The sequence below is a fragment of the Monodon monoceros genome, unplaced genomic scaffold, assembly GCF_005190385.1.
Source record: "Monodon monoceros isolate NGI ecotype Baffin Bay Population unplaced genomic scaffold, NGI_Narwhal_1 Super_Scaffold_6, whole genome shotgun sequence".
Taxonomy (NCBI): Eukaryota; Metazoa; Chordata; class Mammalia; order Artiodactyla; family Monodontidae; genus Monodon; species Monodon monoceros.
The window spans coordinates 76,376,970-76,402,854 of NW_021703783.1; the positions used below are offsets into that span (position 1 = coordinate 76,376,970).

Genomic DNA, 25,885 nt, shown 5'->3' on the forward strand with positions numbered 1-25,885 from the left:
CATCAAGATGATGTCATCTTTGGAGTCACTCCCTGCCACTGTCTGATCTTGGGCAAGTTATTGAACGTCTCTGCATCTCCATCTTTTGTAAAGCAAAATAGCAATAGAAATCCTATCTCATAGGGATGTTTCAGATATGAGAAAGTATATGTAAATTTCCTAACAATGCTTAACACATAGGAACTGCTCACTTAATAGTAGTTAAAAATAATTAATAATGAATACTATTTTAGTCTTGGTGGTCCCAGGTAAACTATATTTGTCTTTTTTTAAGAGTAAATCTAAGTGTTTTTATAAACTTAGGTTTCATGTTTTAAAACTTGAATAGTTATATTTTTATGTAGAAAAGTATTCCTTTTGCCACATCATGATAAAAGAAATTGAGTGCTTTGTTAAACAGATGACAGGCTCATCTCTCTCCGTGGCAGGTCTCCTGGTACTGCATCTTGGGTTGCAAAGCAGAAGGGAGCTATGGAAAAGTAAGACTGAACAATAATCATCTCCCAAACTCAGGAGAAGCGGTACGTCGAATTAAAAAACCCTCAATGTCAGGAAATCTTACCAAAAGTCTCATTAATGACAATTGAGTCTTGTGCATTTTTCTCCTTTTTGTAGTCATTATTTCAGTGAATTTGTCTAATTTCATCTTGAGTCATAACTAAAATCCAACAGTAAATGAAAAAGGTTTTTTTCCCTTAACATAAAGAGGTCACTTAATTATATTTTTAAAGACCCGTTTAATTTTCCATGCATAACTTGAAATACGTTTTTGTTAATAGATACCGGCTGATGGCAAAAGCATTTTTGAAGTAAAAGGTTTAGAAACCAATGAAAAATATATCTTTGCAATTGCTGCTTATTGTTCTAACGGAAAGCTTATTGGTGATGCTATTGGGGAGACGACTAAACCAATTCTGGTTTACCCACCTCTTTCTGCTGTTACTGCTCGGATGTTATTAACACAGGTAGAAAAGATTTCTTCTAATTTTTTCCTCTGTTTTTTCCCGTTAAGCAGTTACTAAGTAATTTCTGATGAAAAAACAGTCACAGCAGATATTCTAAAGCTCCTGTAATATATATTTTCCATGATTGCAGTTTAGTCTCATAAAATATAAATCGTTCCTTCTCGTATTCATGAGTTTGCTTTTTACAATAACACTTCTTTTCCTGGATTTTAAATGCAACACACATTGATTTTAGAAATTTTGGAAATAAATGTTACCTGTTTTCCTATCATCCGGAGTAGCAGTTCTTAAGCTGAAGCAATTTTGGCCCCTGGAGGGACATATATGTCAATGTCTGGAGACGTTTTTGGTAGTCACAATCTAGAGGAGTGCTGCTGGCATCTAGAGGGTAGAGGTCAGGGATGCTGATAAGCACCCTACAATGGAAAGGGCAGCACCCCTCTCCCAACAAAGTGTTATCCGGTCCAAAATGTCAACAGTGCGAAGGTTGAGCAACCCTGATCCAGAGATATGCTTTTCTTTGTGTGTGTATGTATACATACACACATATATATATCTACACATAATATGTACATAGAAATATATACACATATGTATGTGAATTTATGTATAATATATAATTTTAGTCATAGTGTACATATTATTTTACATCTGATATTTCCATTTAATACATAATTGACTTTTTTCCATTCCATTAAGTATTCTTTCAAAACATAATTTTTAACATCTGCATGGTATTGCATCTTAAAATATATCACAGTGTAGTATATGTATACACAATGGAATACTACTCAACCATAAAAAAGAATGAAATAATGCCATTTGCAGCAACGGATGGACCTAGAGATTATCATACTTAAGTAAGTCAGAAAGAGAAAGACAGATACCATATAATATCACTTATGTGTGGAATCTAAAATATGACACAAATGAACTTGTTTATGGGACGGAAGCAGACTCGCAAACATAGAAAACAAACTTGTGGTTACCAAAGGGGAAGGGGGGTGGAGGAAGGATAAATTAGGAGTTTGGGATTAACAGATACAAACTACTGTATATAAAATAGATAAACAGGGCTTCCCTGGTGGCACGGTGGTTGGGAGTCTGCCTGCCGATGCAGGGGACGCGGGTTCGTGCCCCGGTCCGGGAGGATCCCGCGTGCCGCGGAGCGGCTGGGCCCATGGGACATGGCCATTGAACCTGCGCGTCCGGAGCCTGTGCTCCGCGGCGAGAGGGGCCACGGCAGTGAGGGGCCCACGTACCGCAAAAAAAAAAAAAAAAAAAAAAAAAAAAGACAAACAATAAAGTTCTACTGTATAGCACAGGGAACTATATTCAATATCCTGTAATAAACCATAATGGAAAAGAATATGAAAGAGTATATGTATATATATATGTATAACTGAATCATGTTGCTATACACCAGAATCTAACACAACATTGTAAATCAACCATACTTCAATAAAAATGTATATATCAGTTGTTTACAATATTGTGTCAGTTTCAGGTGTGCAGCAGCATGATTCAATTATATATATATGTATGTATTCTTTTCAGATTATTTTCCATTGTAAGTTATAAGATACTGAATATAGTTCCCTGTGCCATACAGTAAATACTTGATGATTATTTATTTTATGTATAGTAGTTTGTATCTGTTAATCCCATACTCCTAATTTATCCCTTTCCTCCTCCCTTTCCCCTATGGTAACCGTAAGTTTGTTTTCTATGTCTCTGAGTCTGTTTCTGTTTTGTAGATAAGGTCATTTCTGTCATATTTTATTTTTTTATTTTTACTTTTTGCGGTACGTGGGCCTCTCACTGCTGTGGCCTCTCCCATTGTGGAGCACGGGCTCCGGATGCGCAGGCTCAGCGGCCATGGCTCACAGGCCCAGCCACTCCGCGGCATGTGGGATCTTCCCGGACCGGGGCATGAACCTGTGTCCCCTGCATCAGCAGGCAGACTCTCAACCACTGCGCCACCAGGGAAGCCCCATATTTTAGATTCTACATATAAGTGATATCATATGGTATTTGTCTTTCTGACTTACTTCACTTAGTATGGTAATCTCTAGGTCCATCCATGTTGCTGCAAATGGTAATATTTTATTCTTTTTTATGGCTGAGTAATATTCCATGGCGTGTGTGTGTGTGTGTGTGTGTGTATGTGTGTGTATGTATTTACATATCACATTAAACCAATCGTCTGTTGATGGGAACTTGGGTTGTTTCCATGTCCTGGCTATTGTAAATAGTGCTGCAATCAACATTGGGGTGCATGTACCTTTTCGAATTACAGTTTTCTCTTGATATATGCCCAGGAGTGGGATTGTTGGATCATATGGTTGTTCTAGTTTCAGTTTTTTAAGGGACTTCCTTCCGGTTCCCATAGTGACTGCACCAATTTACATTCCCACCAACAGTGCAAGAGGGTTCCCTTTTCTCCACACCCTCCCCAGAATTTATTTATAGACTTTTTGATAATGGCATTCTGCCCAGTGTGAGATGATACCTCATTGTAGTTTTGACTTCTGTTTCTCTAATAATTAGTGATGTTGAGCATCTTTACCTGCATCCATGATTAGTTTCTTAGTATCAGTTTATAGAAGTGAAGTTTCTGGGTTCATAGAGACAGACAGACCTGAGTTTAAGCTTCAGGTCCTCACATTAGCCGTGTGACATTGGGCAAGTAACCTTCATCTGTGAAGTGGAATAATAATAGTAGTTACCTCCCAGAACTATTATGAGTATTAAATGGAATTATGCATGTCAAATGTTTAACTGTAACGCTTACAACACAGTAGACGCTTAATGAATATTATTGTTGTTCTTAATTATAGATATACTCATGAATTGACATTTTTTCCTGAAATGATTGCCTGACTTAAAACATGTCACCAGTGAATGCGATTCTAGAAAAAGTGACTCATTGACCTAAGTCTCAATAATTTTAAGTTTATGGTTGGCTGTAGAGCTGATGGCTCTTCTAAATTTTATCACATTTCTATTGTGCCGTTTTTTCCTCTTAATAGTTGATTAGTATTATAAGCTAAGGTCTTACTGGAATTTTATATTATCATATTTTTCAAAGAAAATTTAATTGAGAGAATTGCTAGGATTTGTCTGGCATTGGTTTAGCATGTCATATTGGCTCATGGTTTTCTGATGTTTTGATTTCTTTGGAATCTAATATATTTCCTAATTTGCAGTGATGGAGTTATTTCAGAGTGAGGGACCGAATATTTCATCAAGGTCTAATTTTTCTCCAGGGAGTGGTTTGACTCTTGCGCTTTATTTGGCAGAACTTTCATTGAAAGTTAATAAAAGGAAGTCCAAGCTATACTGCTAGGATAATGAGAAGTGTCATAAAGTAATGACCTGTGTTTCTTTACTGATACTGTATTTGCAGTACTGTAGTTCATTTATGACAGTTTATGAGCATTCTCTCTCATCATGTTAAGTTAAATTCTGCTAAAGCAGAATTTCCTCATAAAATTTCCTCCTTAATTTAAAATTTGAGTTTAAGCTTTCAAGTTTTATCAGGAAAAGGTACCTTTCATTTGGAATTGCAGTGAAAAATTACAATTTTTCATAAGAGTGGTTAGTTTTTAGTTTCAGGATAATTCTATTTTTAAAAAAATATTATAAAAATTTTATAGTAAAATATGGAGTTACTTCACTAAATGCCTATGATTAACTTGGTTTGGTGTTTTAGGTTGTACTTTGACTAAACATTTTTCTATAAACAATAGTAAAGTCAGGTGAATCTTTACTGGATTTTCCGTTAATGTAGAAAACTAGTTTAGGCTATCTGGAAAATTTTTTGAGGAAACTTTATGAATTATATATTTTCTACGGATATTATCCAATTTCCACCTCTTTATAGGCTCATTTCTTTTTATTATTCCCTTTTAAGTTGGAAATGGCTAGATAATGTGATATAAAATATAGACAGTTAGAAATCTGTGAGCAGGATTTTAGGATTTTAGGCAAATTGCTTGGTCTCAATTTCCCTATGTGTAAAATGAATACAAGACCAAATGCCACATACTGCTGGATTATTGAACTACTAAATCAAATAGTGAGTGGGCACAATGGCTTGCTGAGATGAGGAAGTGAGGAATATCATTTGTTAAAAAACTGTGTGATAGACATTTTAAGATTCATTATTCCATTGATTACAGTAACTCTATGAGGTGGTATTATTACTTTCATTTCAAGTTGAGGAAACAGATTAATTTAACCCTTCTTCTGCCAATCCCATTTTATTCCAGAAAGGGTGTCTTAGGGATGTTAAGTATTGATAATTTACCCAAGGTTGCTCTGGTAGTAGATGGTAAGCCTGACATTTGAACGAGCTCATGCCTTTCTGTTGATCTGTCCAGGTTCCAGGGAAGTCATGTGTTCACCATCTAACATGTGCCAAATCCTTCTAGAGCCCACATCTCTCCCATCTATTCTCTGCCTGGGTTGGTGCTGCCCTGCTGGTCGTGATGATCAGTATGGGCAGTAGAGTTTGATGCTGGTGGCAGGAGAAAGGAAACTAAAATTCATACTTTTTTTTCCCAATTCATGTATGAATTCATTGAAACTCTTTTATTAATAGAGGTTTGCCTTTTGTCTATGACCATTCAAAAAAAAAATAGGGCTACCAGGTAAAAGGTAGTCATCCCCATTTAAAAATCTCATTAAGAAGGTTCAAATCTTCTTTTCCCTCTTATCCTCTTTCTGGACATTACCACCCTCTCTGCTCATCTGTTTATTGATGAATTCAGTGTCTGCTTTGTGCCAGGTTCTATGCTAGGTATCATTTCTTCTTCCTTTGAACTGTTGTTTTCTTTTTTTTTTTAAATCAATCTCATCACCACAACAGTAACCCTTGTTTAGATAATTTTGACGTATGGTTTCAGCTAAGACCCTGATTGCAAGAAAGCCTTGCTTGGGGGAATGCAGCCTGGCCCTGGGAAGGCTGCAAAGTCCAGGCAGCTCCAAGTCTCATACCTCTGGCTCTCTCTCTCTACATCTACTTCCTTTTTCTTTTTAAATATTGACTTTCCTTTCTTTTCTTTTCCATCTCGGGAGGGAAAATAGCAGCCCCTGAACTTTTTTGTGTATCCCTCAGTTTCAGTCATATACAGGGACCGGCTAGCTGTGTTCTAATCTTGATTCCAAATTCCTGAAAAAGAGACTCTGATTGGCTCACCCAATGTAAGAAAGAGTCTGAACTCGTTTTTAATGTTTGGCTCTTGACTTGTTTTTAAACCTCAGCCTTCTTTTTTCCCGTAGCCCCACATCTGAGCAGGCTGATAGGGAGGTCTATGAGTTCACCTTCTCCTTTGGTGCCTGCAGGAAATTTAAATGTCCCAACTGGCAGGAACTTTCACCCAGTCCTATCCTCCAGCCACTAATCAAAGCCCAACCCATTCCTTCTGCTCTGCCCGAAGCCATCCCAGACCTGCCTCTGCCTGCCCAAGGGACTCTCCCTGGGAGGCCCTTGTGTGAATAATAAACTTTCTCTCAAATTCTCCTGGTGCATGTAGTGTCATCAGCCTTAACATCAGAACCAAACTTTGGGTGTGTGTAGGGGGTCCATCCTGCTTTGCAGGGGGAGGCTATAAAACACCCAGCTTGGATCAGGCCCTCAGCCTGGGCCAGTCAATCATGCTATTGTATAGTACCGTTGCTGGCTGTCCTCTTCTGTAGGTAGGGGGAAATTATCAGGAAAAGAGGATTTTGAAGTTCATTTAACACCTTATTATCGAGTGCTTACTCTGTGCCAGGCATTGCTCTAGGCTAGTGATTCTAAACCTTGTATCAGAATGATCTGCAGTGCTGGTTAAACAGATTGCTGGTCCCACCACCAGAGTTTATGATTCGCCAGGTCTGGGGCAGGGCCTGAGAATTTTGCATTTATAACAAGTTCCTAGGCGATACAGATGCTGATGGTCCAGGGACCATACTTTGAGAACCACTGTTCTAAGCGAAGTGAGCAGAATGCCGTGGTGAGAGGTAAGTGATAAACGATGACCACAGTAAAGGAATAAACTGTCTAGTGTATTAGAAGGTAAGTTCTATGGAAGGAAAATGTAGAGTATGGTCAGAGGAATTGGAAATGTGAACTGGGGGAAAGGAAGGTAGAGTACAGTATTAAGTAGGGTGGTCTGAGAAGGCATCATCTGGAAGATGAGATTTGAGCAGAGACTTGAAAGGAGGTGAGGGAGTGGCTTTCTGGAGGAAGAGCATTCCACAGAAGGAGCTAGAACAAAAGCCTGAAGGATTCCAGGAGTGCACCTGGTATAATATAAACAGCAAGGAGACCAGAATGACTGGAGCAGAGGGGCCAAAAGGATTGTTTAGGGAGGTTAAAGGTGAGTGGGTGGGTGAGAAAGCAGATCATTACAAGGATTCCAGGCCATGGTAATAAGTTTGGCTTTCACCTGGGGTGAAATGGGCAGCCGCTGGAGAGGGTCTGATGTAATAGGATGGCAGAACGTGACTTCTATTCCAAGGTTCACCCGAGCTGCCGTGTGGTGCGCACACCACAAGGGGGTGAGAGTAGAAGCAGAGGGAGCTCTCTACTGCCGTAAACCAGGGAGAGGTGCGGGTGGCTCGGCGAGCGTGATAGTAGTTGATGTGGTGAGAAGCGGCCAGATTCTGGATATGTTTTGAAGGAGGAGTTAACACGAGTTCCTGATGGAAACAATGGACAGAGAAAAATAGAAGATGACTCTAAGGAATTTAGCTGACTAACTGGAAGGACAGACTTGACCTCAGATGAGTTGGGGAAGGGTGTGAGTAGTACAGATTTGGGGCGGGGGGAGATCAGAAATGCAGTTTGGGATATGTTAAGGTCAGATGTTTGTTAGATATTCGGAGAGAATTTTTGAGTAGTCAGTTAGATGTATGAATCTGGAGTTTGGGAGAGAGGGCTGGGCAGCAGAGGGATTTGAGAGTAGTCATGTGACAACTAAAGCCATGGGGCTGGATGACAGCACCAAGGAAAGGAGTGCAGACAGGAGGAGAGGAGAGATCCAAAGACTGAGCCCTGGGGCATGCTAACATAATGAGAGAGGGGAAAAGAGGAGGAGCTTGCCAAGGCAGCTGAAAAGGAATGTGTTGTAGAAGCCAAGTGTGAAGGTCATGTACCAAGGAGGAGGTTTCTCCTGTGCTTAATTGTCTCATTAGTCGTTTAGTGCTTCTTTCTCATTTTAACCTCACTCCTTCTAACGTCGGTCCTACGGGTGACTACTAGTTAACCATCTTTGAACTGGCTGATTATCACAGCACTTCTCTGTTAGCCCTCACAGACTCATGAATTTATAGACCTTAGTTTTATCATGGCATCTTTTCTTGTTTTGCAATGTCCACTGACTGAATAAATAACATTTTTACATTTTCCCTCTTTTTTTAAATTGAAGTGTAGTTGATTTACAGTGTTGCACTAATTTCTACTGTACAGCAAAGTGACCCAGAAATAACACTGTTTTTAAAAGGCTATATTTTAAAAGGAAAGAGCATTCAGTTATAGTTTCACCAACTCCCTTACACATCACCTGTTACCATTTTCCACGGTAGATCTTAGAATTATAATGGTGTTTTAGTGACCACTTAGCCCAACTTTTTCATTTGACCACTGTGGCCCAGAGAAGGGACCTCATCTGTCACACTAAGTCTTGGCTCTACTATTGTTTTTACTGATTATCAGGCTCTGTACAAATTATTCAACTTGTCAATGCCCCAGTTTCTTCATCTGAAAAACAGGGATGGTCATAGAGGTCAATGAGGAGTCAACACAGCATTGCTGGTAAAGTGCTTGGTCCAGTACTTGACGTCTTTAAATACTTCCACCTGATTTTCAAGGCTTTCTGAAATCATGTCTCACTTTACCTAACCAATCATACTGCCTAGTTTTCTTGAAATTCTGACCTGTCTTTCCAGTCTCAAAGGCACTGTGGCAATTTCCATTATGGGACCTTTTTGAGTTTCTGTCTAAACTGTGTCCATCTGAACTTCATCCCTGCCTTGGGGTTCACCTCAAGCCCTGATTCCTCCTTACAGCCTTCATTTCTCCTTTTCTAAGTTTCCACAATTATGATGTTGTTATCTGCAATTTTTCTGTGATTTCATGTGTTTTACGTCTGTAACTTGATTACAGTTTCATGGCGTATGAGATCGTTTTAAGCTTTGAAGAATCTATCTTTACAGTGCTTAGCACAGAGTAGAAACTTCATAAAAGTTTACTGGTTGGTTGATTATGAGTACTGACTTGGCAGGTTTTAAAAGTTCTGGCCCTGTAAGTTATTCCCTTGTGTGGAATACAGTCTAGCAACATGTCATCTGCATACTTAATTTAATGTATTTATTAATACTTTACATCCTACCTGCTTCCACTAAGGATTTGAAGCAGCACATAACTCATGTGGTACGATTTTATATTGTTATACATATTTGTATAGAGTGATTTTTAGAGATGTATTTAAAGAACTATGTTCTACTCAAAGAGATAGGTAAGGTGATGACTTTATTTTTCTCCTGAGCTTCTAGGTTTTACCAGTGAAATCAGTTATTTTGCTGAATGTTGAACGTGTTAAACTTAAAACACAGGATAGCTTCTTGGAAGCGTCTCTCTTTTACTCCTCACTCTTTTCAGCTGTGAACCCTTTGTTGCACAATAGCTCGGAAAGCGTCAGAACCAGAGGAGAATGAAGTATATTTCATTATTTTGGGTTTGAGAAATCTGATTGTTTCTTTTGGAACAGATTGTTCATTAGAACAGTGTCTGTAGTAAATGGAGTGCACTGCCGAGATAGATGGGAATGAAATTAATTTGGCTCAGATGTGATCTTTGTTTTGTTTATGAGCATTCGAAACATCCTTACAGAGTTTCAAATTTCCACACAATTTAGAAATAAAAGAGATTTCAAAATGTGTCTGTCTCCCTTGCCAGTGGCTGTCGTTACCTTGCTGTGGCCCCGTAGAGCGGAACAGCAAATGTGAATAACTTTGTATGAAATTAGTGTGCGATAGGACCTTCTCAGAATTCTTGTTTAGAACACACATTTCACAAATTCAAGTAATGCTTAAGGTAATGTGCTTTCTGCTGCAGGTCGCCTATCAGATTGGTAACTATGAATTGTCTAAGAACGTTTTCTCCCCAGTTTGGGATTATTTTGTTGCTTCACCACTTCAGGATGACCAATCCATTATTAGTTTAAGCAATATAATGACTGTTACACAGAGAAGGTAATTCGAAATATTCTTTTAAAATATTAATTTGCTTATTGAAAATATAGATGTTGGCTGTGAAGCCTAGAATTAATTTATTTTCAATTTCATGTTAAGATGGTCCATGTAAAACTATTTCCAATAAGTATTTTAGTAAGTGTGTATATTCCAAAGGCTTGAGTCCTTGTTAGAAACTTCTTTGTTAGAATCAGAAAAAACACTGGAAGCATATGGATACATTCTGAATATAAGGTAATGAGGTTATGGAAAAAAATAGCAAATACTAACCAAAGTAATGTCAGTTATATACTAGAAAACACGAATATGCATTGGGGACCTTTGTAACAGAGCAAGGTCAGGTTGAGGTTAAGGTTAGGGTCTGATGGATGGACTCTTGGGGTAAGAAGGCTTTTCCTTTGCTTGAGGAGGCTCCCAGGATTAGACCATCAACTGAAAATAGGCCTGTAGAAGCCATATAAAGCCACAGGCCATCCTTTGCCATTTTTCCTTAAGAAACCAGAGTCTAAAAGCAGCATCAGAAATGAGCATTGGTGTAATTTCAGCCCGTCTCAACATGTTCAACAACAGTCTCTTACCTGCTTGTTAATGCCTGAAATTAATAAGACAAATCCTTCACCCCTCAGTCAAAGACAATAAGCTTAAAAATGCAAATGCTGGATGAGGCAAGGCATTGGTAACGCTTATTCACATAAACGTATAATTCCATTCAGTTAAACAAACGTAGACTTGGTGTTTACTATGTACAAGAATGCTCAGTGCTATGGGGGATGGATTTGAGAGGGATTTCAGAGGAAGAGACAGGTCTGGAAGATTTTATGTGATTCATGGGGATAAGAGGAAGGAGTGAAAGTTGACTGGGATTTCCAGTGATGGGAAGCCTCTGAGGTTTACTAAGGGAACCTGAGATGTGGAATAAGTTTTTGGAGGAAGAGAATGAATTTGGGGATATTTGGAGTTTAGTTTTTCCAGCAGGACGTCTTTGTAGATATATGTCCAGTAGGTAGTTGGATATTTAGTGCTCACACTCAGGAGAGAGGTCAAGGCTAGAGACATGGAAATATAAACTGTCCATTGAGGTCATCATTGAAATTTTGACAATGAGTGATATCACCCAGGGAATGACTGTTTAGCAGAAAAGGTGGAAGGCTGGACTCGAACCCTGGGCATTGCTTACATTTAAGAGGCAGAAGCAGGAGTTGGAACCAAGGAAGGAAATTGAAAAGGATCAGTTCTGGAAGTGAAAGTCCAGGAAAGTGCATTGCCAAGGGAAGTGAGAACGTCACCACGGAGGGACTGGCCAGCAGTATTATATCCTAGTGCAAGGTCAGGCAGGGCAGTTGCTCAAGAAAATGCTGCAGAGATGTTGGGTAGGATGAAAACTGAGAAGAGGCTTTTAGAGTTGGCAATTAGGAAGACATTGGTAAGTTGAAGAGAGCCATTTTTGTGCCGTGATGGGCCAGAAACGTTTTGCAATTGGCTAAGGAATAAATGAAAATGGAGAATAGTAACAAGAAAAGACTACTCCTGTGAAGTTTGGTGGTAAACATAAGAGGAAAGTGGGCAGAGGCTTGAGGGGGAAGGCGGGCTTAAGGAAAGAATTTTGGAGGATGGAGAGAAGGGAGCCAGCGGAGAGGGAGAGCCTGAGGATATATGGTGATAGAGCTAGGAGGATATCAGAGCACATGGGATGGGGAACAGGGGGTTCAGATCATTTCCTGTGGGGAATATGAACAAGGAGACATCAGGGATAAACGGAAGTATTGCTGAGAATCACTAATGACTCAGTTGATGTTATGTAACATGCATTGTAGTAGAGACCCATTCCTTATGGCTGAGGGCTACATTTGATTCATCTTTATATCCCAGGGCCTAGAATAGTGTCATGGTAGGTGTTGAGCAAATGCTAGTTTGAGTGGGGAAAAAAAAAGGAATAAGGAGAATGAATAAGTGAATAATTGATTGACCATTGTGGCAGGGATAGAAAAGTCGAACGGTGACATCTATGCAAGGTCAGGCAAGTTGATTATTGCATAAAATAAGGGGTGCAGAATCTGAAGCGCTAGAGAGGTCACTATGGAAATGACTGACCAGAGCCCGAGCTGGGTAGGGGAGGAAATAGAGCCAGGGGGAGGTGATAGTCTGGACTCATTGTGTATGTCTAGGTACTCATGGTCGTGGCGAGGACAAAGAAAGTTTAGTATATGAGTTGCAGAAGTGGGAGAACTAAAAGTCTCCGGGCAAAGACAATTTTGGAGTTTAACATGGTGGTGAAACAGATCGTCTTCAGGTGTGAATTACTGATGTCAGATCCTTTCCCGTTTTATAGGGATAGAGGGTATGGAGAGTGGAGGGACTTGAAGCTTAGGAGAGAGGGTTTGTCACCAAGTAAGGCTTAAGGGCAAGGAAGGGACTATGGAAACAAAGAAGGAAGACTACAGATTTCACGGTTTTGCCAGTGGTTGGCACTGTTGACTGTGATTTAGAAAAGATAATTAGAAGTAACTCTGCCCCTCCACCGCCCCATCCCAAATCTCTCTGTCTCTACCTCCCTTTAACCGTGGCTGATTTTGCTATAAATAACCCTCACTTTCAGAAAGTTTATTGATTGAAATATTGGACCTATTTCCCAAACTTCTGAATATCTATAGCAATTTCATTATATTGATAGAATAGAACTTTATATATCAGAACCAGAAAACTTTGCCAGTAGTTATTTTTATGTATCCATGTCATAATATGTCAACAGCTTAATTTTCTTAGTTGTGAGCTTGTTAAGAATAGTCTTTAATTTCAGTTTAAACAGCTGTGCAAGAGTAACTGTTCCACAAACTTTTGTTCCATAAACTTTTGCTGCTGTCTTGGGATCATTGTGTCGGTATTAAGAACAAATCAATCTAAAAAGTCGAGTTCATATGCTAAATCAATTTATACCTGTAACATCATTTACTTCTTTTTGCAGATTACATTCAGATATTTTGGCAGAGAGTTCTTCAATTCTCTTATATCTTTTTCTTAGAAATATTTTTGTAACAAGTGACATTAAAATTAAAGAAGAAAATCTTTTCTGTGATAATATTAAAGGCAATGAGATTTTCCCCTCTCAACAAGTAAGTGAATTAAAGTGATTGCACATGTGCTGATTTCCCTGTGTTTGTTGATGTTTCAAGTTTATGTTCTTTGGGGATTGCATATCCTGGCTTGTGAATGGACTGAGAGGCCTTTGCATGATTGTGCTGGTTTATTTGATATTGTATGTAGGTTTCACAGGCTGGAGTTCATGGTGTTTTTCCCTTCTTTTCAATTTATATATATTTTTCCTGAATAAAAGTAGTATCAATTCAGATATCCAAAAATGTATGAAGTATAAAGTGAAACCCATTGTAATCCTATTGCCCCTAAGAATACTACATTATTGTTTTCATGTGATTTCTCCAATTTTTAAAAGTATGCATAGACCAATAGGTTATTATTTGCAAAAATGGAATCATGATCTGCTTGCTGTTCTGAAATTTGCCTTTTAAACACTTTTCATAATATATCTTGGACATATCTTCATGTTGGTACATATCCGTCTGCCACATTCTTTAAAACTATAATATTGCATTCCTGTGCAGAGGCAGAATTTAACTTACCTCTTATTGATAGGTTCTCAGGGTGCTTATAAACATTGCTCTTCATACATCAGCAAGCTTACAATGCTCTTGCTTTTAGTAACAATCCTACATTGTTTTTTTCAATCTAGATTGAGGTTCACTCTTCTTTTTCTCTTTCCTTCTTTACTCACCTTAGGTATATGGAGACTTTTGCCTTATTTTTTTTTTTCTTTTACAGTTGCTTTTTCCTGTCATCCACTTATTCATTAATTAATTCACCAATAACTTGTTACATGAGACTGTGCCAGTTTCTGTGGATATGAAAGTGAAAAAAACATGATTCTTTGCCTAAGACAAGTTCACAGTCTTGTAGAGCCCAAGCATTCACAGCCATCTACCTGTTCCTACTACATTGCATTTAGTTTCTTTTTTTCATAATCTAGTCTGAAAATAAGGACAATGTTTAAGTACTTAAGTGAATTCCAGGATACTAGAATTCTAATAATAATTCTAATAATAATTTGCTGTGTGGAAATTTCTGGTTGCCACTCATACTGTTTTCTGTGTTCATAATCTTGTGTGTGTATACAGACAAATAATGAAATCTTTCTCCAAGAAAGAGAAATAAGGAATAAGATAGCATTCTTACTCTTTTTAAGTGGCGTTTAATCACACAAAGCCTAACTTTGCATTTTACTTTAAGTAGCAGAAGTATAACAGAAGATTAGTTTGGTCTATTGAAAATTTACCTTTTTTTTTTTTTTAAAGTAGCAGAAGTATAATAGAAGATTTAGTTTTGTCTAGAGTAAATTTACCATTTTCTCACAAATCCAGGAGGGAAATAAGACACTGTTAATCATGTAGGACCAATATTACAACAATATTATATTTTAATTATTATTTGTTATAGTTTATGTTTTTGAAAAAGCTAGATTTTTTTCCCTAAACTATAGCCAAGATTTTATCTTACCAATTAAAAAAGATTGGTTCCTTTTCTGTCACTAGTGGTATTTGTGTTGTAATTTATAAAAAATTCTAAAGTTTAATTCTAAGATCGTGTCATCCATATGTAGCATTATTGGGGAGTTAGAGTTGTTCCTGAATTTAGGTTTTTCTTTATATCAACCTTCCTGTTATTGTTAAGCCACAAGGATCATATTTCCTATCCTTTCTTCTCATTAGAGACACATGAGTTAAGTACCTGATGTTCAACTTGAGTAACAATACCTGTTCCTTTACAGATTGCTAGACTAATTGAATGTGAGAGAGTATTAGTGGCATTGGAACTGAGCAACTACCTAAATGATTCCAGTTATGCCCTTCAAGCTGTTACTCAATGTTATGGCCTCCTTGCTCCTATCATCTATCACAGTATTGTTTTGGTACCTGTTGTACGGGTAAGGGTATTTTTTTCCGCCCAGATAAGGGTATTTTACAAAGGAAACTCAATAATGCATTTTGGAAAAGAAAAAGCAATGTGTCCTTAGAAAGTACAAATAGGTCAAGAGCAAGTATTATGAAATTTCATGAGTTAACTGAAAAACGTTTTAATAATTTAAATTGTATATCTGGGCGAATAGAAATAAGGACTTAAGATGTGTTTCCCTGAAAAGTCAGCCCCATTGCTGTCCATATTTAAATATTGGCAATATACTTTTCTAGGTTTTTTAAGTTATTTCAATTTTTATGTTCTTGTAATGTTAGAAACAACAATATTTATTCAAAGCATATTGTTAAAGCCATCATCTAGGGGGAAAAACTGATGGATGACCCAGGAGAAAAAAGACTTGATGTCTCTCTGATGGAGTTGGAATTTTTGGAAAAAGGGTAGGTGGGACCTGGCTGAAGGGATTATATTAGTTGTCTATGCTTCCTAACAAATCACTATAAACTCAGTGGCTCAAAACAACACCCATTTACTATCTCATAGTCTCTGTAGGTCAGGAGGCTGGATACAGGTTGTCTGGATCTTCTGATCAGGGTCTCATCAGGCTAAAATCAAGGCGTTGTTCAGAGCTGTGATCTCACCTGAGCCTCTGGGTTCTCTTCCAGACTCATTGGTTGTTGAGAGAATTCATTTCCTTGTGGCTGTGTGATGAGGTCCTTAGTTCTGAAGGGCTGGCTACCAGTGCCCTGCCACATGGCCTTCTCCACCACGTGGCAGTTTGCTTCTTTCAGGCCAGCAGGGGAGTACCCTCTAAGATGCACGAGGAGTCTTATATAATGTAATGTAGTGATGAGAGCGAGCATCCCATCACAGGTCCTGCTTGCCCTCAAGGAGAAGGGATTATACAGGGCTTGTACACCAGGGGCAGAATCTTGAGGACTGTCTTAGAATTCTGCCTACCACAGGAAGCAATGAGAGAAGTAAGGTTTGACTGCTGACACTTACACAAAGTCATTGTTATCACCATCGTTGGCTGTCACCGTCATCATTGACTCAGATTTTGAGAATCAAGAAGATATGAGTGAACTCATGCAAAGTATAAAGTGTTTAATTCACCACTGAGGAAACTAACCCGAGAGCTTCAGTAACTTAACAAATATTCCCCTTGGAGGGGCTAAACTGGAGCTTAGACATGCCTGCTTCTCTCACATGCCCCCCACCTAGTAAGTATTGGGTTGGCCAAAAAGTTCATTTGGTTAATAAATTCGTTGTTCAATAAAGTTCTTGGTGAAAATGAAAAATGTGTCTTATTTTTATTTAAAACCAAACAGACTTTTTGGCCAACTCAGTAGTTCAGCTATTGAAGAGATCTGCCTCCAAAATCCAAAATCTAGACTCATAGCTGGCTGTTCCATGTCACTTGTGAGTGGATCAGAGCAGTGTTCCAGAATGTGGAATATGCTTCCTTGGGACCCCAAAAGCATTTCCCTGGCATTGTTCTGTCTTCTTAGAGGTGAGAGATTCCAGATGTCAGACCTACTTTGGAGGGAGTGTCTCAGCATGGCCCAGACATTTCATTAATGTGTCAGGCCCCTGACTCTTCTTAGGGTTTATTTCTACCCTCTGGAGGACATGCATCTCACATCTGCAATGTATTTGCCATTTCTCGTTTATTAGGTTCAATTAACATGGCTTTTTGATGGCGGTCCAATGTTTTGTTTTGAGACGTGTCCAGAAAGTTCAGGTTCTTTCATAAAATATTAGGTCAGAGGGTGGGAGAGTTATCATTGCCCTGTGGCAAGACTCTAAATGTATGTTCTTGTCTGCCCAGTGTGACTGGGAACTCCTTCTGATACTTCTTCCTCATAGGAGATGACTTCTGTCCAATAGGATAGAAAAGACAACATCAGCCACATCGAGGCACCCCTTTTAGTGTGCTCCAGCAAAGACACCACCCTGGGAACAGCGCCTACAATTGATGCTTAGTTGGTTGAGTTCAGGGTAGTTCCCTGTCATTCTCCAGGATCCCACTGCTTCAGGGTGCCTTTAACTCAGAAAGTGGGTTGTAGCTATGAGGAAGACCTTAGGAAAGGAGTTTCAAAATAAATTGTATTATTCAGAGCAGGAAAAGATGAGTGGAACAAAGGAGAGATTCCAGAAATAGGCCTCACTTTGGATGAGAATGTAATATATGATGGAATTGGCATTCCACTTCAGTGGGAAGATAATGGATATTTTTAGTAAATGGTGGTGAAACATTTGGATATTCCTTTGAAAGAAAGTAGAATTTGACCCCTGTTTTGTACCATACATAGAAAGTCCAGATGTATTAAAGACTTAGATGTAAAAGAAAGCCAAAACTTTTAGGAAAAAAAAAACCCCAAGAGATTACATATGCAACCCAGGGTTGGGAAACACTTTCTAACCAAGATAGAACTCTTGGAAATAACAAGAAAAATAAGACACATTTGACTATATTTATGGCAACCCATGTGTGACGAAAGGGACCATAACAAAGATAGTAGATAATTTAGGGATCTGGGAAAAGTAGCACTGATGAGGGTAAATATATATAACAAAAAGTCTTACAAATTGACAGTAACTAATAAAAAATGGGCACAGGATAATAATAGGCAGTTTACAGGAGAGCAAATTCAAGTAGCCAAAAAACATATGAAAAGATACTCAAATTCTGAATATCCACAGAAATGCACATTAAATCAGTAATATGATATCACTAGCAGAGTTGAAAAGATCTGTAACTCCTATTGCTGGTGAGAATGTGGGGCAAAGACATTCCCTTTCATTGGTGGGAGAAATGTGAATTTTATTGGCTTTGAAATTTGGTAAAGCAATCTTAATTTTAATTAAACTGAATATAATTTAAGTAAAATTAAAAGCAAATATACCTAACATACAAATTCCTCTGCTAGTAATTTTTACCATAGAGTAAGATTTTAGTAAATTAAAAAGTACATTTACCCAACACAGCTGTCCCTTTATTAGCAATTTATCCCACAGATTAAAATCACCCCTAGTTCCACCCGTTGGTTCCATGTGTTCTACCTGCTGGGAGCACAGTACCACATAAGGGTCACTGATTTAGAGTATATACTGGGCCCTGGAGGACGGTGCCTCACTCTCGCTGGGTATCATCTCAAAGCTGGCACCTCACTTGCCACTCATTTTGGCAACTGAGCTTGTATAAGGGTGTTTTCTCTGTTGTTGTTTTTGTGTGTCCACGCCACACTGCTTGTGGGATATTAGTTCCCCAACGGGGGGATTGAACCCAGGCCATGACAGTGAAAGCGCTAAGTCCTAACCACTGGACCACCAGGGAATTCCCTGTATAAGCATGTTTATTGTGGCATTCTTTTTTTTTTTTTTTCGGTTCACGGGCCTCTCACTGTTGTGGCCTCTCCCGTTGTGGAGCACAGGCTCTGGGCGCGCAGGCTCAGCGGCCATGGCTCACAGGCCCAGCCGCCCCGCGGCACGCAGGATCCTCCCGGACCGGGGCACGAACCCGCGCCCCCCGCATCGGCAGGCCAACCACTGCGCCACCAGGGAAGCCCATGTGGCATTCTTGATGGTGGCAAAAAAGCTGGAGACAAAGAGGACATGCAGTAACAGGAGGATGGCCAGTACTGCCAGATTGTAAAACATCAACCTTAAAACTGTGCAACAGGAAGAATCTGGAAATGGCTGAATAAATTATGATTGGTTCACACTAAATAATATTATGTAACCATTAGAAATGATGAATTAGAGGTATACCTGTAGACTTGGAGGGATTTTTCACAAGACATGCTTCAAGGGGAGATGCATAGTTCAGAAAGGTGTGGATAAATATCATTTTGTAAAATAACATTAACCCTCCATATATATATATATACACACACACACACACACGCGCGCGCGCGCATAATTACATGAGCCTAGAGAAGACTACAGAGCTACTAGGTTGTTAACACGATTTGGGGATATGGTACGGTAGGGTGGGAGAGGGTGATGGTGGAGGGGAGGAATTAAAGCAGCATTAAAAAAAATGCATAAGTGTTCTCTAACAACAGTAATAATATTGTTAGAATGGTGGCTTGAAGCAATTAATATGCCCACAAAGGACCAACCTCCATATATTAATTTGTCTTTTGGAATAATCTGAATGATGAATAGATTGATGCAATGTCAGCTCTGCTTTTCTGATAGTAATATTGCTCAGAACTGTGAGGCAGTATTGAAAGCTAAACTTAATTGTCTAGCTCTGGATCAAATTCGGGATCACATAATATGGAGAGTAGTTAAGGAAGTAAGTGCCAATATTAATTGATTTCCTGGGATATGAGTGCTTGGTTTTAATTTTAAAGGAATCTATTATTTCAAGTACCCGTATCACTGTATATTTAATATGGTACATCTTTCTCCATGTGGTTTTTTAAAGTCCTCCTAAGCCTGAATGTGATCTTTAGTTTCTTGTATACATGTAACATTCTGCCTATGGCACTTGTCAGAATGAGCTTTATTTATTTGTATATTTATTTTATCCTCTCCACTAGTTTTCAAGTTACTTTAGATGAAGGACTCATCTGAAAATTGAATTTATCAGTTTTATCTCCGGGTACACTTCTTTATGCATAATAAGCAATTTAACCATAATTATTAAAAACAATAAAATTTGATGGCTTAAAACCTTCATGATTTGAATAGAGCATTTTTTAATGAGTAAGGATGATAGTTTTCAACAAAAACCATTGTGCTTCTATATTTCAGATCTTGATAAAGTGTGTTGTGGTTTTGCAAGGACTACCGAATATTCACTCAAAGAAACATATTGCGAGCTTTGAAAGTGTACAGCACATGATAGCTTGTTGTATCTTCTACATAACAAAGGTATTTATCTCATTCTTTTGTCTAGTGTCATGAAACTTAGGAGCCGTAATGGTTTAGCAAGTTAAGCTACTTGTAATCACAGTAATTAGAATACTTTGAAAAATAATACCCCCAAAGCATTTTAGATCAAAAGTAGCCTGAGCGGGCTAGTTGGTAAAGTCTGGAAGGGCCTATCTTAGGCCAGGGAGAGGGGGCTGAAAGAGGACATTTTATGGGACCTCATTCATTCTAGAATCAAGAAAGAACAAGATACCAGGGGCAGAGAGGTGTAGGCTTATATATCCTCACTGCTTGGCTCAAAGGCCAGCATTGTGTGTTTCTTCAAGGGCTTTGGTTGACTGAATCCAGTGAATCTCTTCAAAGAAGGGCCATATTTGCCTACCTATTTTATGTAGTCTTCCCAGAACCTTTCTGATTTGGCAGTGATCTGGAAGAATACTGCATGGATGGGCTGATATGATGGGACTTAAGTTTGCTTCTGTGGAGGTCTGGCAACAGAGAGGCCTCTACCCTCTACCTTAGCAAAAAGGTCATGGTTTGCTGGCAATTCAGGCTCCTGGCCTGACCTCAGGAGCAGAAAATCATATTCCTTCCGTCACTCACTGGTTTGCCGCTCTTGGAGAGACATCTATGACCTGGTCTGTGTAGATGCTGAGGGAGCATAAGCCTTTAGCAGGAAGAAAAATAACAACTCACTTAAGGGAAGAGGCCAAACACTAGAATAATTGTATTATTTACCCTCACCCTGTTGAAAAGGATCAGAGATGACTTAAGAAAAAGAAACCTTTCAAGCAATGCAATCAGAACAAATTTATTTTTTTTCTTCCGGTTTTACTGAGATATAACTGGCATACGGCACTGTGTAAGTTTAAGGTGTACAACATAATGACTTGATTTACATACATCATGAAGTGATTACCACAGTAAATTTAGTGAACATGCATCATCTCCTATAGATACAAAATTAAAGAAATAGAAAAATTTTTTTTTCTTGTGATGAGAACTCTTAGGAGTTACTCTTAACAGCTTTCATATACAACAAATTTAATTTTTGATTAAAAAATTAAATAGGGAAAGATTATGATTATGATACTTCTCGAGTCACATCTGGAAGCTCAAGAAATACCCGACAATGTAGAATAGAATTATCTAGAGATAAATTCACAAGACAGATCCAGAAGTCATAACATGAAACAAAGGAGTCTGGAGGTGGAAAAGAAATAAGTAGAGAAGTAATCATCTTTCTGAGTCCCAGGCAGGATTAATGTAAGAATATATGTGTAGACACATGTTGGTGAAATTCCTGGAGTCCAAGGATAAGGACGAATCTTAAAGTTTTGAGACCCAAAGAACAGATTATTTATTTGCAATGGAAAGAGAATCAATTAGCTTCGGACTTTTTTAATCAGCAACACTAACAGTTAAATTCCTGGAGCAGCATTTATAGAATCCTGAGGGAAGAAGACTAAGGCCCCAAAATTACTAACCAGGAAAAGATATCATTCATTTGTCAGGGCAAAATAAACATTTTCAGAAGTGCAGGCATTTAAAAAGTATTCTGTCCATGTACTTATCTGAGGACAACACTTGGGGAAATACTCTATCAAATGACAGTTGGTTCAGAACAGAAATCCCGAGATAGGGAAAGACAAAAAGGAGAGGAATAATGGGAGCATCGAATCTTGCAATATATGTATTATTAAAGTTAAATAGATAATAATGATGTGACTAGGACTTTGTAATATAAATGCTAAGTAGGGACTTTTGAAATACAAGAGTCATCCTTGAAAGAAAAACTTAACAGTAACCTAGAACTAAAGCTTCTATCCTGTTTGGGGTTGAGGGAGGCGTGAGCAGCTATAGATGCATGGTGCATGTGTGTTAAAAATACATATAGTATAAAACTACACGTTGTATAACATTATTTTTTTAAATTAATTAATTTATTTTGGCTGCGTCGGGTCTTCGTTGCTGCGCGCGGGCTTTCTCTAGTTGTGGCGAGCGGGGGCTACTCTTCGTTGTGGTATGCGGGCCTCTCATTGCGGTGGCTTCTCTTGTTGCGGAGCACAGGCTCTAGGCGCGCGGGCTTCAGTAGTTGTGGCACGTGGGCTCAGATAGTTGTGGTTCATGGGCTCTAGAGCTGCAGGCTCAGTAGTTGTGGCGCATGGGCTTAGTTGCTCCGCGGCATGTGGGATCTTCCTGAACCAGGGCTCGAACCCGTGTCCCCTGCATTTGCAGGCAGATTCTTAACCACTGTGCCACCAGGGAAGTCCCCACATATTGTATAACATTATTATTTTCTTTTGATGGAATATATATATTTAAAGATGACTCAGGAATATGTAGGCATGAGCTGATCTTTAAAGCACAGTAGGACTTCAAAATTGACAGGAAAGAAGAGCAAACAGAGGAATGACAGGGAGGAAAAAGGAACAGGAAAAAATGACAGGGATGAAAAATGGCTAATTCAGCCAAAGTAAGAAGAAGGAAAGTGAGATTGTATTTAAGATGGAAGGAATAAAACCAAGTACATTAATTACTTCCCTAAGCGTGAAAGAACTCAGGAGACAGAGACTGTCAGATGGGCTGAAAAGGCAGATTCAAATGTGTATTATTTGAAGAAACACTTGTAAAACAAGATAACAAGCAATTTGAAAAATAAATAGACAAAGATACTGGGAAAATGCAAACAAAAATGAAGGAAGGGTGGCAATTTTCATATTTGAAAAAGCAGAATTCAGTGTCCAAAACATTAATCAGGACAAAGAGAGGCATTATGTAGTGTCCTTCCAGTCGCTCCTGGATGGCATCTGGCACTTTCTGGTCTTAGGGAAGTCTCATTGTCAAGTATTAAAGATGAAGTCTGAATTAAAACAAAACTTGAATTGTTTACAACAGCAAATTAAAGGAGAAAAACAATTAGGTTATATGAAAAATGCTACAAAGGCATTTGATAACACTCAGCAACTTTTCCTAATAAAACTTTTAAATAGGTTAGGAAGAGAAGGAAGTTATTGCATAATGATAAAGACATTTACCAAAAATTTTTAGCAAATATCATACTAAATGGCAAATTTTTGAAGCTGTTTCCTTAAAATCAGGCACAGGAGATACTGACTCTTAATAATGTGATTCATTATTTGTAGAGATCTGGTCTGATGAAATAGATAAGGGTATGAAATAATTTTATAATATTAGAAAAGCATAATTTGTAATTGTAGAGGTCTCAAAAACCCATGAAAATCTAGTAAAAGATTACTAGAATTAAAAAGAATTTATAAAATGATATAAGAATTTATAAGAAGTTATAAAGTTATGTAAGACACAAACTGATAAGTTGGGTTTTTTTAAATGTTTTTCTTACTGTTTTTATTTTTAATATGAGTAGTAGCCAGTTAGAAATGGACAGGGGAAAATATACCACTTATAATACACACTATTTTAAACTTAACAAAATGTTAAAAGAACCTAAATAAAAGAAATGTGAAATCTTACTGAAGGACACAAAATAAGATCTGCACATATGGCAGGCCACACCAAGTTCCTGAATAGGAAGGCTTACTGTCATAGCTATATAAATCTTTCCTAAAATAATATTTCCATGCATTGCAGTTTTAATCAGAATCCCAGTGAGGTTTCTTTGAAACTGATTAGTGTTACTTAGAAATTCTCAGTAGGTATTAAAATTTACCAAGGCCACTTCAATAAAAAATGGTCTTAACAGAGTAACGGGCAAATAGATCAGTGGAATAAAATAGAGACTCCAGGAAGAGCTGGCTCCGGGTCTACAGGAAGAACTTAATATAAGACAAAGGTGGCATTTATATTCATTGAAAAAATGATAATTTATCAATAAAAGGTGGTGATATAACTGACTCTTCATTTGAAAATAACGCCAGAGCCCTACCTCATACTATAAACAAAATGAAGTCCAGATGGATTTGAGGATATTTGGATTGCCTTGAAATCAGGGGAGACCTTTCTCAACAGGGCACAAAATTCAAAAGATACACACACAAAAATAGATAAATAGATGACACGATAATTTAAAAATACTTTTTTTAAATACACACACAAAAATAGATAAATAGATGACACGATAATTTAAAAATACTTTTTTTAATGATAAGACACTATAGACAAAGCTTAAAGGCATTTATTTTTTAAAAATACAGCAGTTGCAGGATTATTAACATTGATTGCCTCAGGCAGTAATCAATGAGAAAATAGGAAATAATTTCACAGTTTGGGAAAAGAAGGATCAGATTTATTTTTAATTATGGAAGATATGATTAAATATTTCAGTCACCTTAAAAAGTGGAACAGTGAACAAGTACCAGATGATGAATGGCCATCTAATGAGGTCAGAGAGAAGCCATTCAAGGGTTTCAAACCTGGGAATGACGTAATGAGATTTGCATTTTAGAAAAAAGAAATTATTCTCGTTGCACAACAGCTAATAATTAGAGGGGGATAAGATCCGAGGCAGGAAATGAGTTAGAAGGCGAGAGGTGATGAACTAAACTAGTGTGGAGAAAGTGAGAGATAGAATTGAAAGGATTCAAGAGTTATTTATGAGATAGAATTGAGTAGGGGGGGATCAAGGAGGGAGAGGGAAGAGTCCACAGTAATCCGGCTATCTGGGCAGTTGGGTGGGTACAATGCAATTTGTTGAACCCTGGGTGGGAAAGGGGGAAAAGATAATGAGTTTTGAATATATTGAATTTGGGGGCATACAGGATATCCAGAGAGGTGGACATTATATAATTGGACCTATAGGCTTGAAGTTCAGGAGAGGCCAAATATATGTAAAGACAACGGAGTCATTAGTATACGGGCTCAACTGAAGCAACAGAGATAGATGGTATCACCCGGGGTCAATGTGTAGAGTAAGAAAAGAAGAGAATTGTCTTAAGAATCTCAAGGGTGTTAGTCCACGGGTCCCATCCGGCTTCCACTAGGCAAGAGGAAGAATTGGAAAGGTGATTAGTCCAAAGGTGTTTTATTATTCCTAACCCCTCCCCAACCTTAAGAATCTTTCTGGTGCTATTAGTTCTGTCATTGTCACAAGGGGGTAACTGTTGAAAGCAGGGGTCCCACACAATCCAAAGGATCCCTTTCCATTCCCACTGCTCAGTCACACACACACATCAATTCGTGTAATCCTGGGCTAAAAGGGCACCTTCCAAGGTTACTTTTCTTTAGAATATATTCATCTGCTTGGCCTCACCTCCCCCTTTCCCCCCGAACCCTTCCATCAATGAGTATTTCCAGGACAGGGGTGTCATTTTCAAATAAGAAAATACCGGGTTACACTGTCTTTCCAGGGCACTGGGCAGCTGTTCACCTTACATTTAAATAACTAACCGTGGCTGCTGCAGTGTTTCTTCCAGAACAAAGAAACTTTATTCCAAGGCAGCTCATTGCTTGTAACTTGCCAATAGTAACTTCTCCTGCTAAAAACCAACTAAACAGCCAACCAACCAGCCAACCAAAAAACCAGTCCTGCTTACACAGGCACTCCGTATATGACCGTTAATGGGGAGGAGTCAGGAGAGGGAAGGGATAAGGATGGAGGAGAGGAGAGGTGGCCCCTAAACCAGGGTCCCAGCAGCGGGATCCGGGCATGTGTGGGGTCAGCTTGGACAGGACATCTGCCTCTCCTCTCTCACAGGAGGAGGATGGTTATCCTTACGCGTGGGCGTGTAGGTGGGTTTGGGGACAGCAGATACGCCAGTTCCCCTGCACTGCTCTCTGGAAAGGAAGCAAGGTCATTTGCAGAGAGTGGGGAGGTGGAGAGTAAGGGT

General features: G+C 38.6%; 1 protein-coding gene across 1 annotated transcript in view; it reads left to right on the forward strand.

The window, feature by feature from the left end:
* Positions 1-25,885, forward strand: part of CFAP54 (cilia and flagella associated protein 54) — a 295,719-nt gene that overhangs the window by 79,362 nt on the left and 190,472 nt on the right. Inside the window, exons 21-26 of the mRNA XM_029206275.1 lie at positions 429-521; positions 780-965; positions 10,072-10,208; positions 13,171-13,318; positions 15,046-15,201; positions 19,959-20,078. Of these exons, the coding sequence (XP_029062108.1) occupies positions 429-521; positions 780-965; positions 10,072-10,208; positions 13,171-13,318; positions 15,046-15,201; positions 19,959-20,078 (840 nt within the window). The remainder of the gene's footprint in view (positions 1-428; positions 522-779; positions 966-10,071; positions 10,209-13,170; positions 13,319-15,045; positions 15,202-19,958; positions 20,079-25,885) is intronic.